This window comes from Callospermophilus lateralis, chromosome 6 (genome assembly GCF_048772815.1).
Source record: "Callospermophilus lateralis isolate mCalLat2 chromosome 6, mCalLat2.hap1, whole genome shotgun sequence".
Classification (NCBI taxonomy): Eukaryota; Metazoa; Chordata; class Mammalia; order Rodentia; family Sciuridae; genus Callospermophilus; species Callospermophilus lateralis.
The window spans coordinates 86,417,890-86,438,117 of record NC_135310.1 but is presented as its reverse complement, the minus strand read 5'-3'; the positions used below and the strand labels follow the sequence as shown (position 1 = coordinate 86,438,117).

Here is a 20,228-nt window from a genome sequence, read left to right as displayed (position 1 = left end):
AAAAAATATCGAAGGAATCAACAAATTTCTAGAGTCATATGATTTGCCAAAACTGAATCACGATAATATACACAGTTAAACAGATCAATTTCAAGCAATGAAATAGAAGGTGCCATCAGAAGCCTACCAACTAAGAAAAGCCCAGGACCAGATGGATACACAGCTGAGGTTTACAAGACCTTCAAAGAAGAACTAACATCAATGCTCCTCAAAATATTCCATGGAATAGAAAAAGAGGGAACACTTCCAAACTCATTCTATGAGGTCAATATCACCCGGATTCCAAAACCAGACAAAGACATATCAAAGAAAGAAAACTTCAGACCAATATCTCTAATGAACATAGATGCAAAACTTCTCAATAAAATTCTGGCAAATCAAATACAAAAACATCTTAAAAATATAGTGCATCCCAATCAAGTGGGGTTCAGCCCAAGGATGCAAGATTGGTTCAACATTCAAAAATCAATAAATGTAATTCATCATATCAATAGACTTAAAGAATCATATGATCATCTCAATAGATGCAGAAAAAGCATTCTACAAAATACAGCACTCCTTAATGTTCAAAACACTAGAAAAACTAGGGATAATAGAAACATATCTCAACATTTTAAAGGATGTTTCTGCTAAACCCAAGGCCAACATCATTCTAAGTGGAAAAAAATTGAAAGCATTCCCTCTAAAAACTGGAACAAGAAGGGATGTCCTCTTTCACCACTTCTATTTAATGTAGGTCTTGAAACTCTAGCCAGAGCAATTAGACAGATAAAAGAAATTAAAGGAATAGGGAGAGGAAAAGAAAAACTCAAAATATCACTATTTGGCAGCTACATGATTCTATACTTAGAAGACCCCAAAAATTCCACCAGAAAACTTATAGAACTAATAAATGAAATCAGCAAAGTAGCGGGATATAAAATTAACACCCATATATCAAAGGCATTTCTATACATCAGTGACAAATCCTCTGAAAAAGAAACTATACCCCCATTTACAACAGCCTCAAAAAAATAAAATAAAATAGTTGGGAACTGACTTAACGAAAGAGGTGAAAGACCTCTACAATGACAATTACAAAATGCTAAAGGAAGAAATTAAAGAAGACCTTAGAAAATGGGAAAGATCTCCCTTGTTCTTGGATAGGCAGAACTAATATTGTCAAAATGACCATACTACCAAAAGTACTATACAGACTTAATGAAATTCCAACCAAAATCCCAGTGGCATTCCTCATAGAAATAGAAAAAGCAATCAATCATGAAATTCGCCTGGAAAAATAAGAGACCCAGAATAGCTAAAGCAATCCTTAGCAAGAAGAGTAAAGCAGGTAACATCACTAAACCAGACCTTAAACTATACTACAGAGCAATAGTAACAAAAATAACATTTTATTGGCACCAAATAGACCTGTTAGACCTATGGTCACAGAGGTCACAGAGACAAATCCACATAAATACAGTTATCTCGTAGTAGACAAAGGCACCAAAAACATATAATGAAAAAAAAATAGCCTCTTCAACAAATGGTTCTGGGAAAACTGGAAATCCATATGCAGCAAGATGAAATTAAACCCCCATCTCTTGCCATGAACAAAACTCAACTCCTAATGTGGATCAAAGACCTAGGAATTAGACCAGAGACCCTGCACCTAATAGAAGGAAAACTAGGCTAAATCTTCATCATGTCAGATTAGGTCCGCCTTCCTTAATGAGACTCCCATAGTGCAAGAAATAAAATCAAAAATAAATAAATGAAATAAATTCAAACTGAAAAGCTTGTTCTTCACAAAAGAAACAATCAGTGAGGTGAAGAGAGAACAAATTTTTACCACATGCACATTAGATAGAGCACTAATCTCTAGGATATATAAAGAACTCAAAAAACTTGACACCAAAAAAACAAGTAACCCAATCAATAAATGGGCTACGGAACTGAACACTTTTCAGAAGATGATATACAATCAATCAACAAATATATGAAAAAATATTCAACATCTCTAGCAATTAGAGAAATGCAAAACTAAAATATTTTATCTCACTCCAGTCAGAATGGCAGTTATCAAGGATACAAACAACAATCAGTATTGGCAAGGATGTAGGGGAAAAGGCACATTTGTACACTGCTGGTGGGACTGCAAATTGGTGCAACCAATCTGAAGAGCAGTATGAAGATTTCTTGGAAAACTTGGAATGGAACCACCATTTGATCCAGCTATTCCACTCCTTGGTTTATACCCAAAGAACTTAAAACCAGCATACTACATTGATATAACCACACCAATATTTATAGCAGCACAATTCACAATAGCTAAATTGTGGAACCAACCTAGATATCCTTCAATAGATGAATGGATAAAGAAATTGTGGTGTATATATACACAATGGAATATTACTCAGCTGTTAAGGTCTGTAAACAAGTCAGATTGGCACCTGTTATTTTGCCAGAGAAATGTTAGAGTCTGTAAACAAGTCTGCATGGTGCCTGGCCAAATGCCAGAGGGAGTGGTTTGTGAAGTAACAAAAGCAAGCCATTAAGTGTGGAGATTCCTTATTGGTTGACTGCTGTATCTATTTTATGCTAATTAAATAAGCTGTGTAAAATGTATAAATATCGCTCAGATCCTACAATAAACAGCTTCCACTCCTGCTGTATCAACCTACACAAGTGATTCGTCACCCCCCCACCCCCCCCACCCCGTTATTTTGCTGCAGCTGGACTGCGGCACTCAGCATTAAAAGAGAGTAAAATCATGGCCTTTGCAGGTAAATGGATGAAATTGGAGAATATAATGCTAAATGAAGTAAGCCAATCCCAAAAACCCAAAGGCCAAATGCTGATTCATAATGGGGGTGGAGGGCAGAGCATGGAGGAATGGAGGAACTTTAGATAGGGTAAAGGGGAGGGAAGAGAAAGGAGGGGCTATGGGGGTAGGAAAGATAGTGGGATGAGATGGACATCATTATCCCAAGTACATGTATGAATACACAAATGGTGTGACTCTACTTTGTGTACAACCAGAGACTTGAAAAAATGTGCTCCATATGTGTACTATGAATTGAAATTCATTCTGCTGTCATGTGTAACAAATTAGAACCAATAAATAAATTTTAAAAATGCACCTTAGTTATTTCTTGCTTAGCCCCTGGTTAGGAATGTCCTAGCCTCCATTTCCCTCTCCCAGCACCAGCTTGAAGGTAGGGAAGAAGTGAGCTGCCAATCAAACCCCTTCTAGCCAGTGCCTCAAAATCCACTAGACTCTCTGGGAACTCATGAGTGAATGGCATAAAGAACCATTTTCAGGCTTCTCATACAGGGGCTCTTCAGCAAGGAACATCAGAAAACCAAGTGAATCAGGAGCTAATAAAATAAATTGAGAGACCTTTGAAATTTGAAAACTCCTATCCAGAGAGTAACTGTTCAGGAGTGGGAGCTGAAGAACATCAGGTGATAAACTAGATTAAGAACCACAAGGGGTTGAGTCTCAGTCTTATTCGGATACTAATTAGTATGTTTCTTAGTATATGCAGGTCAAAGAGTTGGACTGGGATAATCTCAGTGGTCTCTTCTAGTTGTAAAAGTGAACATGTTGAGAATTGCAGGTGAATGCTATAAGTTTACTGATGTGCTTGAAACTTCCTAAATGTAATACACTCATGTATCATCTCTTCCTTTTGATATTGGACTCCAGGAAATACTTAATTCAGATGTTTTGTTTTGTGGAAAACTTTCTATTCCTTCTTCAACTGATGTTTTTCAAGCCAACATTTACATTGTTTTCTATGATACTGAAAATGGTTGCATAACATTTGTAAGTGGAAAAGAAATACATCACTAACTATAAAATTTTCCATTAAGGAATTTCCCTTTTTGCAACTAAATTTGTGATTGGGCAAAGCATAGTATAGGAAAGTAATTAAATGCATGCAAAATCATGTGGGATGTTAGAGATTATTTGGTTGTTTGGGGTCTCCTAGGATACTTAGTTGTTTTCCACCAACCCACACATTCCTAATAAAGCCTTTGGAATCTGCTGGGCTTTTTAAGGTTCTCACCACTCTGTTTCTATGACTTCACCATATCATTAAAAATCTAAAGTTATTTAGCATAATTTAATAGTATTAGCAAGATTTGTAACAGTGTGTATCCAAGGACATGAGTTTGTTTGTTGTAACAACTGCCTAAGTGGTCCAAAAGCTCTTCAAAGAAAAAAAAAAAAAAAACATACCATGTGAAATTTTCAGTAGTTTTATTGAAAAATGCCTCTTTTGTTTCAGAAATAAATAATATAAGGCAGTGAAATTCACAATCTGCAGTTAAAATATAAAAGCAGCAATTCTATGTTCATAGTCTTGCAAACATTTTCCAACTGCTTTTGATAACTAAGAAACATTATGTTCTGAAAAAAAGTTCATACTAAATATACAACACAAACATGCAATTCCATATCTGCAGAATAATCTGCAATTTGGCATAAATGTTAGTGTGTCTAAAACAGGGAAGTTTACGGCAATATGGAACTGTATCCAGTTGATACAATAGCTTCAGTTATGGAACTTAAGATCTGTGGTTGCTTTATAAAGGAGATGTGTAAGAGCATTCTGTGCCCTAACGTATAACAGAAGATAGAAGAAGAAGACCAAAAATTTAAATGGAGCTCAACTTTCACTCTTTTCTGATTTTAGGAGGGGAATTTCTTGAATCGTGGTGTAATTAAATTGCAGATAAGTATTGGGAAAGCTAAACTGCCCTCTCTAAATACACAGTAGCTCAGGGTTCCAGATTTACTGCTTAATCAAAGAGTTTCACTGAGGCTGCCCGCGCAGGGCTCGTTCTCTCCTCGCAGCTTTGGTGAACAAGGCATTTTGCAAGCATTTTAAGGGCAAGGGCATAGATGCCTGCAGAATTGAGTGTTGCAAGATAAGCTTCCTGCAGAAACAAGGTTCTCTACAGTCAGAAAGGTTACTCGTGGATGAAGCAACGCCGGAGAAAACATCACAGAAGACATACATTGCTCTATCTGACCTGTAAATGAGAATCCCAACACCTCCCCCCCTGCCTAGCAGGCGGCGCGCCGTCTCAGGTTCACTGCCCCGGGCCCCGCAGCGCAGCACGCCGCCAACGCGCGTGCTGAGGTTGCTCCCCCGCAGGGTCGTCGGCGCCGTAGTCGTCTTCGTATTCCGCGGTTCTCTCAGGCTCCACCGGCACGATGAAGGGCTCGCGCTCAGGCAGGTAGGCCCCGCCTTCGGGCACGTAGGGCTCTGTCCGATTCAACATCACAGTTATGGCATGATCGGAAGGCACACACACACACACACACACACACACACACACACACACACACACACAGCAAAAGCTAAATCATCACCAGCAGTGATGGCACTCCAGTCTTAACCTCAACACCATAAATAGATAAATTACAATGCTCTGATTACTTCCATTGGCAAAGAGAATTTGGTGATCAAATAATGAAATGGCACTTTAAGGAAAAAAAAAAAAAAAACCTTCAGAGATCCAGCAGTAAATACAATCATTGCACAAATACCTGGGAAGGACCAGAGACTGGGCCAAAGAATTGTAAACACAATAAGTAGGTAGGATTTTCGCAAATCCCCAACTTCAAACTCCTCAAGTCAAAGAACAACTTGGAAAAGTGAGGAGGTGAAGATAAGTTTTATTGACTCCTAGAAACTGAACTCTGGAGGTGAAAATCAACTATCACCAGGTAATATACAGTACATGACATTTCCTGTGTCTGTCCCTCACACAGACTCAGTTATAGCTAGTGGGTAAGAAACACCAGTGACTACAACAAAACAGGAAAAAAAAATAGGTGACTTTAAACTTTGGTTTGAAAATTGCAGTTACAAAACCCAAATGAGAGTACACAGTACAAAAAAAAAAAAAAAAAAAAAAAAAAAAACCACACTAAAAGGGTCACATGCCCTGAATCAGACACATTGCTAACAAGCAAGAGATGAGGAGATTCCATTCGGTGTTATTCCGGCATAGAGCAAGCAGCAGGCTTTGATGCAGAAGCTTTTGTAGAATTGTTAAGTAATTTTAGTGGACAGGATTACATACAAATCATTTACAAGCCACAATTAGTTTATTATTTACAAAAGACTTTTCTCTTTAACCAGGTTAATTGTTTTTCCTAAAATGGCATAGTCTTCGCTGGTTAGTAGTTTTATCAGGCATCTCTTTCAAAACTGATGCTCTTCATGGCTGTGTGTTTGAAGTTTTTTAAAAAAATATTTTTCTACATTATTACTGAAATGCATCAGGCTGACACCACTGCTTTTGTCTCATTCAAGTTAGTATAAAGAGTCTCCACCCTCCTTTATGATGTCTACCCAGTTCGTTAACCATATCTGTGGTGAGATTTCCATACAGACTCATTTTCTAATAAGCACGTGCGCAAACATCTCAGAAACAGGATTTTCATGTATTCAAACTGTAAGCAGCACTGGCGACTTAGAAAATTTGTTAGCCGGAACCTGAAACAGGTCAAAGATGATAGTTTTTAAAAGTTGAATTACTATGCAAAAATATATATATAAACATCCATCTAAGTATGTATGGTTAAAATATACATATATATATATATCCATATATTCTGTCATCACACATGCCATAGGCACTGGTAATTTAAATTTATTTTATAAAAAAATAAATTGTAATTTTGTAAATACGTTGCATGAGAAATATACATTATTCACTCTTACTTCCAGTTACATGTAATTATGCACATAAATATATAGATATATAGATATTTAGATATTCAACTACTCATGCACTATTTGCTAGTAGCAAACCATATCAAACAGCAGTATCATTTTTAAAACTTGCAAGATGCTCAAGAGTGCACTAATGAAAAAGTCACTGTTGACCACTGCATAACTATCTTGTATCCAGATCAGCCTATCTCCCAGTCCTCATTTTCTCCAAAGTCAGTCATAGAGACTTCTGCCCTCTTATACCTGTCAAACACTAGAATTTCAAACAATCCTTTTTCAAAAAATCAGTCCCAGATTTTTATTAAGTATTAATTCCATAGACAATGTGGGATAAAGAATTATTTTCCCTTGTCTGCACTATATTACCAAATAGTTTGCCTACAAATTTAGACTCCCACAACAAATTTTATATACATTCTTGGGATTCTACTATTGTATTCAACAAATCCTTTATATTTAAAAAAAAAAAAAAAAGTCAATTGGTCAATTAACATTCTTCAAACTCCCATAAGAGATAAGGAGAGGTTTATGATGTGATTTGGTAAACATAGAAATATAGAAGGAGAAAATCATTATTTGAAGTCTAACAGTAAGATGTTTTAGGCTTTAGAAGACAGTTCTATTCTTAATCAAAATACAGAACTGAAAGAGTTGATATCTTCAAGAAATCCTCACATCAACTTTCCTTCAATCCTTCATTTCCATATAGGGTCTTCACTTCAGGAAAACTGGGTTCCTACAATGGCAACAACATACCTGGATAGCCTTGCCCATTGTATGGGATGCTGGCACACTGGGATGAATCACAGTATCCAGGAGGACCTGGGGGTCCTCGGATACCTGAGTTTCCAGGACGACCTGGGGGACCAGGTGGACCTCTTGAACCTGTGGACCCTGGTGGACCAGGTCTGGATTCTCCTTGTGGACCTAGGGTGGAGTTAAAACAAATATATTTCCCCTCCTGAGGCAGTCAGCAATACTTAAAGTATCACTAAAAAATTAAGAAATTATACCTCCACTGACTTGAGACTATTTGTTAGTGCATGGTAAGAAAATATTTCCTTAAGAAACCCCTAATATGAACCAAAGCTTGGTGGAACTTTCTTGCCAGTGACTCATCAAGAGTTAATGCCAGAAATCTACAACTTCAACAATTTCATTAAGGGAAAACTGATTTAGCAAGAATTCAGCCAAACAAAGCTATCAGTGAGTTCTCAGGTTTGCTCCCACTCTCACAGAGATAAGCACACCTGAAGGAAACACCTCTACTTGGCACCCACTCCGGACTACCATGAAGACACTGGTGTGTCTGCTCCACACTGCCAGACTATGTGAAGACAGCAATGTTATGTCTGGATCAAGTGATAGTTATGGTTAACATATATGTAAAAATTCAGCCATGGAGCTAACCTTGGTTGCAAGGGTCTCACAAATTTTATAATGAAGAAAAAATCATTTTCAACATAGCAAACCAAATGCATAAACAACCAGACTACTGTTATTTTTTTTGCAAAGTATTAGAAGCTGTACGTGAAATTTTACAATGTATCGAGGCTTTTAGTAAGAAATACATTTTTCCCAGTCTAGTAAACATCCTTAAAAAGAATGAGAAGGAAAACAAAACAAATAGGAATTCCCTAAAAATGAGAAGAGTAGCCTTCTGTGTCACTAAAACTCATACCCTCAAATATTACAGTTATAGTAATTGCCTAATAGAACTTGCTCATTTTTGTAACAGGAGCTATACAGGTTGAATATTTTGCTAAAAGATATATCATGTGGTACACATGTCTGAAGTTAATGAGGTGACATGGGTCCCTTGGGGACTGGGTACTTTCTTAGCATCTATGATCCTTACCCACTTGAATACTAGCAAACCTACCTGGGGGGCCAGGCAGCCCTCGAGGTCCTGGAGATCCAATACCCCTTTCTCCTTTCTCCCCTGGCAATCCTAAGGAAAAATAAGAAAAGGGAAGCATTATATGGAAACATGGAGTTTTCATCTTACATGATAATACTTGGTTTAAGTAATTCATTCCCTTAGTGAAAGCAGAACATAATTTTTCAAAGAAGTTCAGTCTTCAAGCCAAATTCTTTCTAGACATTTGGGTAATTCCAGATTCATAGCCAAGAAACAAATCTGGCTACAAGACAGGGGGAAAATTATTTGAAGGAAACAAACATGTCTAATATATTTCTAAATAGTAACTAAGAACAGAAATTTTGAATAAGTAGTTACAAATTGTTGAAAAACATCTTAAAGGTATCTAATCTTTAGTAGCTCTACAGGGCATCCAAATTATATGTAAGTCATCTCTTGAACACTAACTACACTTTTTGACCAATGTGGGCATCCAAAAGTCCTAAAACATCTGGAATAAGAAAATCTTGTTTTTTTCTTTTCCTTCAATTTCACTTATCTACCATGAAATTAAAGTCAAACAAGCATATGAGATCAGTGCCAAGCCCTAAATAAAGGAACAAAAAGAATTTGGATCTAAAGCTATCAGACTGCTTAAGTGCATTCAGTTGCTGCTCAGCTCTTGCCACCGTCACAGCAATTATTAAGATTTTGCTGCTGGTTTAGCTTGCCAAGATACAGAATTTCCCACTTTACAAGAACAGCAAAAATCAGAAAATAACAATAGCTCTGCTGAGATCTTCTGACAAAAGCATCCTTTTTTCCAAGATGTAGATCTCTATGACCTGCACGTTGCCTAAAGAGGGAAACAGTTCATGGACAGTGGCTTTGGAAGGACTGTCCTGATAAGACTAGGTAAAGTAGCTTGGCAACTTCAGATGCTTTTAATCTGGCCCAGTTCCCATACTTGAAAGTCCTGCCTATAGCAGCCATAAATGCCCACCTCGTTCACCGGGGGGTCCTTGCATCCCTGGTGTTCCTGGGAAGCCAGGTCGCCCTCCGGGCCCTGGTTCTCCTCGGGCTCCAGCACTGCCAGGAGGACCTGGGGGACCTGGTGGACCTGGCTGGTTGCGATTAGAGTGGTAATCATTTGGAATCTGATTCAGCATCTGGTTGAATCTGCTCATTTGGCCTGCAAAGAGAATTTAGGCTTATTAGTAAGAAATCCAATGCACTGGTCCCTGTCTCCAAGGAGGGGTGAGAAAGTGAAGTTGTTCTCTCTTTGTGTCTAGTAAAATCCATCTCCATACCTCTTCCCTCCAGGAAACATTCTAATTAAAATTCCAAAAATAAAACTAGATATGCTAGTCACCCAATACAAAATGATCCGTGATAAGTAATCATTTCCAAAGAAGCTGACCTATAAACTGCAAGCATTACTATAAATATAAAAGAGACCTTAAAGATTAACATGGCTCTGAAATAAAGACTTGAGATGCTCCATCTGATGTCACTCAAAATAGAATATTTTTCAAATTAAGAAATTATACCATATTTGTATGAATCTAAGGCAATGATAATCAGGTTTGGGTGCATATTAGAATCGCCTGTAAGATATATCACTGGGAATGGTGTCACATGCCTGCAATCCCAGTGACTCAAGAGGCTGAGACAGGAGGATTGCAATTTCAAGGCCAGCCTCAGCAATTTAGCAAGACCCAAAGCAACTTAGCAAGACCCTGAAAAATAGACATCTCTGGGCCTCATCTCCAGATAATGATTGACTAGGTTTATGCCACGGCCCAGAAGCTATCATTTCTAACAAACAACATAAGTGATTTTAAGGTCAGTGTCCTCAGGACCACACTTTCAAGAAACACCATAAAACCTCCCAAAGGTGGAACCCTGAGTTTAAAGCTTGTACTCAGTCTGCAGAAACTGAGCTTTATTATTGAATAGGCCTTATGACATAGAGTCTGTGAAAAATAGGGGCAAGGAAAAAGTTCCCACCAAAATTGACTTTCTATGATCCAGTTAATCTTAGTGGGCCTCCTTCTTTAACGTCACAGAATAACTTAAAGGTTGTAACTGAAATGTTTTCAGTGTCTTAATACTTAAAATCTTTGCTGCTTCTGGATATACCATGATAAAGCTCACTAAAAATTCTAACTTGGAAACTAAAAAGCCCTTTTAAAATATGATTTTGTTATCAGACTGAATATAGAAATAACAGACTATTATTATATTGTCTTGAGTTACTATTTTACCTTAATCACAATCTTTAAAATCTCATTAGGTTTATCTAATCAGATACAAAACTGACACTGTGTAAAAACCAGAGCCCATCAAAAATTAAATAGAAACACATTCACTTAGAAAGTGTATGGCTCAAATTCTGCATTCCTGCAAAAATTTTTTAAATCATTCACAGAATAAAAAGAAAATAAATTTTACCACTTATCAATTGTTCACAGACTTGTCTTGCAACTGCTCGCATCATGTTCTGGGAAGCAATGTCTCCCTTTTTTAATGAAATCAAGAGAATCATTAGCATATTATTTCTAGAGTTTCAGGCTTCAATGTTTAACACAGAAAATAAACATGAGCACCAAATGTTAAGAAATACATACCCTATCGCCTTTCTCTCCTTTTAACCCAGATGGACCCTAAAATATAGAAATTTCATGTATTAGAAACTTATAACTACGGTCTAAATGATGTGTGATGTAAAAAGAGAGCTCAGTCATATTGTCTAATGAATGAGCAAACTAACATCATCACATGCATATCCATATCACTCAAGTTTTTCTTTTCTGTAAAAAGGAGTACCATTTTCTCTCTCTTGGAAACACATGCTTTCCAAAACAGTGCCCAGATGCATATTTTATTTGCAATGTTAAAGTTATGCCAAGTGTAAATGACATTTTATAATGTCATTCATAATGCAGCCTTGGAACTGAAATACACATGAAGCCTGTGCTATGCCATCATACTTAACATTATCATGGCTGATTGGCTCAGCTGGTTATTGTGGAATGTCCTTTCAGTTCCACAAAGAACCAGTAGGCGTTTGTCAGCCTCCCAGCTAAATATGTAACTCGAGCTTCTTCTTATGAATATTCATATGTTGGGTAGAAAAGGAACCAAGTGTCTTCCTTATTAAATAACTCCATCCAGGTAGTCTCACATTCACACACAACCATAGAATCTTTGCCTCTATTCAGTCACCAGCCTCTGACTGGCTATGAGAAATCTTGGGGGAAAGTTTTCCTTAGAAGGCATAAAGTTTTCGTCTTTCAAGTTACAAATTTCCAGGCTGCCAACTGCTATCATAGGAGAAACATACAAATCGCTGCAAATTGGATGTTCGGATAATATCCCAAACCAAACCACTTCTTGCCATCACCATGGAAACCACTGTAGTCTAAAATAAGATTCTTACCTTAGCTTTGCCAATATCCTCCTAATTATTCTCCCTTCCTCCCATATTGTCCCTTGGCAGTCTTTTCTCCACACCAGAAGCCAGAATGATGTTGGAGGGGTAGGGATGTTTGTTTGTTTGTTTGGGAAATTTGGATCATATGTGTCACTCCTTTGGCTCCAAGAGCTTCCTATCACATTTGGAATAAAAGAATTCCCTCTCATGGGCTACATAGACCACATGGTCATCCGAGACCAACTATCTGACCTTCTCCTTCATCCTCTCTATTTCACTCCTTTACTTTGGGTAACCAGACCTCTTGCATGTGCCAGACTCAACCTTACTCATGGATTTCATTCATGCTGTTCCGTTTGTCTAAATCCTTCTCCCATAAATAAGAGAGTTTGATCCCTTGCTTCATTCCAATGCCACCTCCTGAGAGGTTCCCTGACTACCATGTCTAAAACACCATGTCTACCTCCCACTACCACAAGCACTCTCTAACCCTTGCTTTGGTTCTTGTCTCTTCCCATCAACTAGAAACCATATTATTCATTTACATGTTGTTCATCTGTCTCCTCCTCTACAATATCTATATAGTCAGGGACTCTGTCTTGTTTGCTGCTATATCTCCTGACCTAAGAACTCTAGGTAGCACACTGCAGGAATTAAAGAAATACATGTCAATTAAATGAATGCAATATTCCACACGCAGTTTCTAGAAACAAACATCATACAACATCAAGAAGTAACAAGAAGACATTAACTAGTTTTAATAGCTAACAACATAAGCTAAGAGTGATCTGGCCAAGCTCTCTGCCAAGACCTTTAACCATTCATCTACTATATTTGGTTTCAGATCTCAGAGGAAGACAAGATAGAATAAAGAAGAAAAGGAGATGAAATTTGCCATCTTAGAATGAGAAAGATGAAGGGAGGAGATATGATGTCCAAATAAATAAAACACCAAATTGCAATTATAAGAAAAACTTGTTTTGCTATCTTTTTGTCAAAAGTATTAGATTTTTGTGGAAACACAAATGTTATTAAATTTGGATCTTTTGTAAATCATAGGGATTTTAAATTTTTCTGCTATTTTGAACTTTTTCTAATGTTGTGTTTTCTCTGGTTTGGTTCGGTACTGTGGATTGAACCCAGGGGAACTTAACCACTGAGCCACATCCCCAGCCCTTTTTTTTCCCTTTTTTTTTTTTTTTTTTTTGACAGGTCTCACTAAATTGTTTAGAGCCTCCATATGTTGTTGAGGCTGGCTTCTAAGGTGATTTTTTTAAATGTGAAGTTGTCCAATTGTATATGATTTGCAGAGGTCATCTTTATGGTCAGTATTTAGCAATCACATTTCAAGTAAATGTAGCAGACATTTCTTTCAGACTTCTAGATATATCAATTACACTAATAATCCTTACATAAGAAAAATAGAAATAAGGTAGAACATATAGAAGATAGAAGCCCAATAGTCATCACCAACACTTATGGCTAATTTAGAATTTTCTAATTCACTTTTGGAGATACTAATTTGAAAATACCTCATATGTACAATACTATCTCAACCATTATTTTAAGCAAAACTTCTGAGTAAGAGAAAGTTAAATTGGATGTAAATTGGGAAAGAATAAAATTTAAAAAGTAAATGACAAACTTGATAAATCCTTTCTTTTTCTTTTTCTTTTTTTTAATAGTGCTGGGAATTGAACCCAGGGCCTTGTACATGCTATTCTACCACTGAGCTACAACCCTAGCCAGTAAACCTTTTAAGTCTGGAACTAATATACTAGCATCCACACTGAAAGAGAAAAGAAGAAATGGCACAGCTGGATAATGCTGCTGAAGGGTTAACATTCCGCCAACTAAGGATGGAGGCGCCATGCACCATCATCATGTATTTTTCTGTCTTCAACAGCATACCATTTCTAAATAAAAAGAATCATTTTGCTGACCCAGCTCTGAAACTATGAGTGTTTATACAGTACAGAAATATGTGTCTTGGCTCATAATCTCTTTCTCCTTTTAAAGAAACCCAATGGCCACAATTTTCATCCCTGAATATTATAGAAACCCAGAGAGAAAAAAAATTAAGAACTAGTACCAAGTCAAATCCATGGATTTAGCATAGTTTCAACAAATGCTTCAAAAGCACATTTATAGCAAAGATAACCTAAACATGCCAAAGCCTTGCAGTTCTCATTATTTATGTCCATGGGGAAATGGAGGTAGGTAGACATGCGAGCTGCCACTTACTGGTCTGCCATGGTCTCCAGGTTTTCCTGGTTTCCCACTTGGTCCTGTGACTCCTGGAGAGCCTGGAGTTCCCTACAACACACAGGCCAAGGAAGGGAATGTTATGACAAAGGGAAAATCCCAGCCACAGTAAACTAACGCACTGTAGCCAGGTTTAAAAGCTTTTAAAAGAAACAGCACATAATTACCCATTAAGGAGGGTAAAACCAAACTTTAAAGTAACATGAAGGGAAAAAATCTTGAAAATTCCAGTTCAATTTGTGGATTGTACAATTCTATAATGTATCTTGAGGCCAGTTGAAAAACACATGCACATATAATGTAATCAGTTTCACAATTTATAGACTATGATCCCAGTAAATCTGTTCCAAAGTGAACTTGCAGAAAGCAATTCCTACTTTTTAGTTTATTTCTATTACAAAACCAGAAGACCCTCCAAAAGACAGGGGTTGAAAACTTTGGCTGAGGAAGAATCAATATGTGTCTAATTTTGTGCTAAGCTGAGCAAAATGAGGGCAGCCTTCCCCTACTGGGAACTGCACTCAGACTAGAAATTCATTTTTTTTTTCTTAAGTACATTCCCTTCCCTGTGGTACAGTTTGGATACAAGGTGTCCCCCAAAACTCCTGTGTTAATACAGGAAAGTTCAGAGGTGAAATGATTGGGTTGTGGGAACTGTAACCTAATCAGTCCACCCTAGTTTGAAGGGACTGACTGGGTGGTAACTGTAGGCAGGTGGGATGTGGCTGGAGGAGGTGAGTCACTGGGAGCATGTCCTGGGTTCATCTCTCCTGTGATCCTTTCCCGCTGTTTCCTAACTGCCATGAAAGGAACAGCACTTCTTCACCAGGTCCTTCCCCTATGGTGCGCTGCCTCATCTCAGACCAGAACAATGGAGTCCATCATCTACAGACTGAGACCTGAAATTGTGAGCCCCAAATAGACGTTTTCTCCTCTAAGTTGTTCTTGTGGGGCATTTAGGTCACAGTAATGCAAAGCTAACACACCCTGCTTAATTCTCTTCTATTACATCAGCATCCTTCACCCCTCTAAAACCGTGTTTCTCCCTGTTGCTTTTGACACAACTTCCAGAAATCTTAAACATATATTTATAAAATATTTAAATATAAAATAGTCAATACACCATGTCCTAAAGCCTCAAATTTCCTTAAAATAGAATTAACCAGATTTTGTAAAACAATTTTTTATCAATTATGGAAATCTTAAGCTCTGTCATAAATACTTAAATGATTATTATGCACTTAAATCCTCCTTACCTGAAAACATATGTACTAAACATAAATAAAAAAAATTATTTTACATATGTTCTCAAGTTTTCATATCCTGCCATACAGACATAGATAATATCCATCCCCTCAAACAATTTGTGATCTCACCTGGATGCAGGGATACCAGCACCAATTTCAAAGTCACTAACACCAGTATTTTTCCTACAGATCTTAATTAGAAGACCCTTTTTTAGTTGTGGATAAAGCTTATTTTTCAGAACCACTGATAGTGTTCAGTACTAAATGTCTTTAACATGAACATATCATAGGCATAAGACTCTTAAAATTCTAAAACAGGAGGTAACCAATAAAATCATCAACCCAACCACTCAACGTAAAGAGGAAGGAACTGAGGCAGTAGCCAGTCAGTGGCCAAGTTAGGGATTTTCTTTTTTTTTTCCAAATATAACTGGAAACATAAAGACTATATTTTGACATATCTATTCTCTCTGGCATGGTTTGATTTAGGAAAATGAAAACAGCTCCCTTGACTAATATATTCCCCAGCACAGATGGAATGTTCCCACAAATCAAGTTGCCTGGCTCTTCTCTAGCAGTATAGGAATAGAGAATAAGGGGGTTGTGGGATGGGGAAGACGACCATATAACCCATTTGATTCTTACCGGTGGCCCAGGTGGGCCCCTGGGTCCCATTGCACCATCTTTTCCAGTGAAGCCCTATTGTAAAAATGAAATTAAGTACAGATTAGGGAGGTGATTGAAGAAGTGAGAAGAAAAGATGCTAAACATATTACTAAGAATCACATGTGATGAGAATTTGCTTTTGGGCAAGTAAAGTTTCAATATAAAGACAAACATACCAAAAAATCATTTCAAATTGCCTATGTTTTCTAGTGAATAATTAATTTCTATGTCCACTTATTTGTATAGTTATAAATAGAGCCATTTTAAAAGTCAAAGTAATCTCCAAAGAAGGCAGACTTCTTTCATAAAGATATTGGGTTTTGCTTCTGTGAAAGTATGAAGAGGGATAAAGGAAGAAAGATCCTTTCTACCAAAAAGTCAAGTCCACAAACAGCCTGGGACAAACAAAATGTTATTGAGACAAGTGAGTGGTTTCATGCAGGATGAAGGAGAGGCCAATTCATTCAACTCTTTGGTTTCCTGAGCAACTGCCAGATGGCTAGGCTGGACAGTTTGTGTCCACTACTGGTGAAGTCTCTCCTCCCCACAAAAAGAAGCAAGATTGTTTTTAACTGGCCCTACACCCACAGGAGAGGAAAGTGTCAATCCTCATAATATGCACTTAAACCTTTTAGTGGCATTTGTCTCCCCATCACACATAAAGGCAAGAACTACATCGGTATCATCTGGCAAAGAAAGAAGGACAGAGTGCATCTCCTTGCAGGCTCACTCTCTGGCTGGTCCACCAACATTCATGTGTTGTTTTTTTTCTCTCGGTACACTGCCAAATGAATTCTGCCTGGAATGAGTCACCCCGCTACCTAGTTAACATTCATTCCCAACTGCTGATCTCTGAAATCCAGCGGAGGATTTCTGAGTCAAGTTGTTGTTTATGATTGTTGCATTCCTCTGTCATAGGAGATTTTTTTGTCTCATTTCCTGTAGAAAATAAGAGTGATCATTTCATCCATATTCTTGAACTGTGTCAAACATCAGGATTATTTGGATCTCTGCCTGCATTAGATATCCACATTTCTTTTTAGCCCATTGATTTTACAACAGAAGTTCAAATTATTTCTTTAAATTTTGTTAGAAATATTTTCCCTCCCCTCATAGCAAATTTTTTTCAGAAACTTATAGGGATAAAATTTCAGGCTGTTTTCTAAAAGATCTAGGCCTGCTTAACAAAAAACAGCCACCAAGTCCATCTGATACTTCTGAGAGCCACTTAAGAAATAAAAATGTTTCCGTGATATTGCTTGGACAATTTGAACAGCATTTCTTCCATCTGAATTTCTCCAACTGCTACATAGTACATTCTTTTTTATATTTTATATAAGGATCATATTTCTTAATAATATTCAAGTCATCCTAGAAACTTTCTGATTGACCATATTCTTCTAGGAGAAACATGTATTTAAGTTAGGGTGAGGACAATTTTATTCTGATATCCTCAGAAGGGCTACCCATGGAACCATCTACAGAACTTTGTGTTATAATTTTACTTTATTATTCACTTTTTGTTGCAGTAATTAGTGCTATGTCCACCCACATGGGGGTGGCTTAAGATACCAGTGATCATTTTCATATATACCATGTACAAGATATCTGTACATTTGGTTCTTTTGTTACTTTCTAGTAGTCCCTGAAGATGTTCCTCATTTTGATAAGCGTCTGTGCTGAAGACAATCCATGCATCCCATTCCCAGCCATTCAGTCCTGGTAACAAGTCTTCCTTTCTCACCAGGGTCCCTGGCCTTGTGTTTGGGCACACATATGCACTCTCTTTCTTTCTCTCTCTCCCTCTCCCTCTCCCTCCTCCCCCCACTTTCTCAAGTCTATCACAAAATCAAATTTCTTTTCTTCTCTTTCAGCTGAGATCCCCATACCCAAGCTCTCTCACTCTCCAAATTTGTTGTCTCATCAGCTGTGCACTCTCCTATTCTCCTTTCATCTCCAGTAGCAGTTTACAAAGCAATAGGAAAATGTACAAGACTGTGGAGGAAAGAAGAGAATAATTTCATGAAAAGTTTTCATATGCTCATCCCAGGAGACTTGGGTGGCTTCACCACAAAACCGGACAAAGATTCGAGTTTGAGAGTAGAAAAACACAGTTCCTCCTGATTCCTCACTCTTCAGGGATGCTGTGACAATGATGATGGCTGTCTGTATGGATAGGATGTACATTCAGGACCTAGCGTTGTCTGCCTAAAGCTCACACCAAGGTGTGTTGATGGGCATAGCAAGCCTTCAGTAATAGCAGCATGCAAGTCTGCCTAGCATCACTTATTGATTGCATTATTTTTAGTTTTATTTTCTAATTGAAAAGATCAACTTGTCACCATTATATTCTCCCTGTTGTCCTTCATTGTAAAATAAAAATTCACAAAAACCCTTTAGGTTCCAGTCTCAAAAAGAGTCACAGAAATGTATACATTGATACCACCTCCAGGTTCTACTCAGAAAATACAATTTTCTCTTTGACCTCCCTTTAGTGCTCCCTCCTCCAAACTCAAAAGTAGGCATGGGAGCAGATAAATAAAGTTCACTGGCATATCATCCACTATTTTGTATCATTTGGGTTAATCTTTGCTCCTTCTGAATAATCACCTCCCGCCTAATGGTGTTTGGGGAGTAATAAAGTTAACAAAGCAACATGTTTAGTGACAGGTATTACATCTCTGGCCCCCTCAGAAACCATTGCTAGTCATATGCTTTAACTTGATTGGTCAGAGTACATACTAGTCTAAACATAAGATGTTGAAAAACCATTAGTTTTTGTTTGTTTTGAGCAACTCTAAAAGCTCTAGGTTGTTCTGCTCTGGAACCAAATGTTTCTGTAATATTAATGAACAGAGCAAAGTAGTCATTTTCACTGGGCTTTTCATTTACTTCTCCTAGAAAGATTGGGTTTCCAAGGTATGTGTACCTCTTTTACCTTGAGTTAAGAGTGAATCAAATCTTCTGCAAATAGGCAAAGACCCTATGAAATATCAGCAAACATCATTGAGGCCTCAGAAGTGGCACTTGAGTTCCAAAGATGTAGCAAAGATGTCCTGACTTGGTAGAGAATGCCATGAAAGTCAAGGTTACTCTCTGACTGTAAAAAAATTTGCCTTGTAACATAGATTTTGATTTCAGGATTTAAAACCATTTGCTAAAAATCTTGAATCTCCTCCTAATTAGCTAATGCTCCTTCAATGAATTACTTTTTCTGAATCTAATATAAATTTAAAATCCCAAAATTAAAGTGTCAAACTCCCCTAAAGTCCCACCAAATTGTTTCAGAAAGCCTGAAATTTATCTAATGACAGATGGCCTACTAACACAGGCCCTGTAGCCTTCCAAATGTACGTGATCTCTTCATTTCTAGTCATGCAAACTGGGTTATGAGGGTTCCTAACTAATAGGCAAGAGTGTGCTATCACTTCTGATATCATGACAGCCTGCCCAGGAAAACTTACTCTGTCTCCTGGAGGTCCCATTGGTCCTGGTGGGCCAGGTAATCCTGGGGTTCCCTACAACAGAAGGAAATAAAAGTGAAATACTGTTACATATTTCATGTGTGGGAAAAAAAATCTTATTATTCTCCAAAATATTTTTAAAGTAAAGTTCTAAGGACTCTGGAAAAAAAAAAAAAAAAACATGAAACCAGGGCCAAACACACAGATAATCAGTCAACAAGCAGATCCCTGAATTGAACAGCACAAACTTGAAGACCAAGACAAGGGTATGAAAGGGAAGCAATGTGAAGAACATACCCAGGCTTGTGTTTCACTGCCTGACCTTGGTTCACCTTTTGAAGCATGACAAAGGCAACATTTCAAATAATGCATGGCAGGTGAAAGAAAAGGCAACTTGTGGGAAAACTCACTGTTCTGCCTGGAAGTCCTGGCTCTCCGGCATCACCTTTCATGCCCTGGCGACCCTGGAGTAAGCAAAGGGAAGACAGTTCTCAGGCATTTTACAGAGATTAAGTACAAAGGAAAGATATAAATTACTTATGAAATTTT

General features: G+C 37.6%; 1 protein-coding gene across 2 annotated transcripts in view; it reads right to left on the bottom strand.

Annotated features, from left to right (window-relative positions):
* Positions 1–5,011: 5,011 nt before the first annotated feature.
* Col12a1 (collagen type XII alpha 1 chain) overlaps positions 5,012–20,228 on the bottom strand; it is a 106,579-nt gene continuing 91,362 nt past the window's right edge. For both annotated transcript variants that reach the window (XM_076858491.2, XM_076858492.2), the window contains 10 exons: positions 20,090–20,143; positions 19,680–19,733; positions 16,195–16,248; positions 14,282–14,353; positions 11,232–11,267; positions 11,056–11,122; positions 9,605–9,793; positions 8,623–8,691; positions 7,497–7,667; positions 5,012–5,261 (listed from right to left, as the gene is read on the bottom strand). In XM_076858491.2, coding sequence (XP_076714606.1) covers positions 5,086–5,261; positions 7,497–7,667; positions 8,623–8,691; positions 9,605–9,793; positions 11,056–11,122; positions 11,232–11,267; positions 14,282–14,353; positions 16,195–16,248; positions 19,680–19,733; positions 20,090–20,143 — 942 coding nt within the window. In that variant the 3' untranslated portion in view covers positions 5,012–5,085. The remainder of the gene's footprint in view (positions 5,262–7,496; positions 7,668–8,622; positions 8,692–9,604; positions 9,794–11,055; positions 11,123–11,231; positions 11,268–14,281; positions 14,354–16,194; positions 16,249–19,679; positions 19,734–20,089; positions 20,144–20,228) is intronic.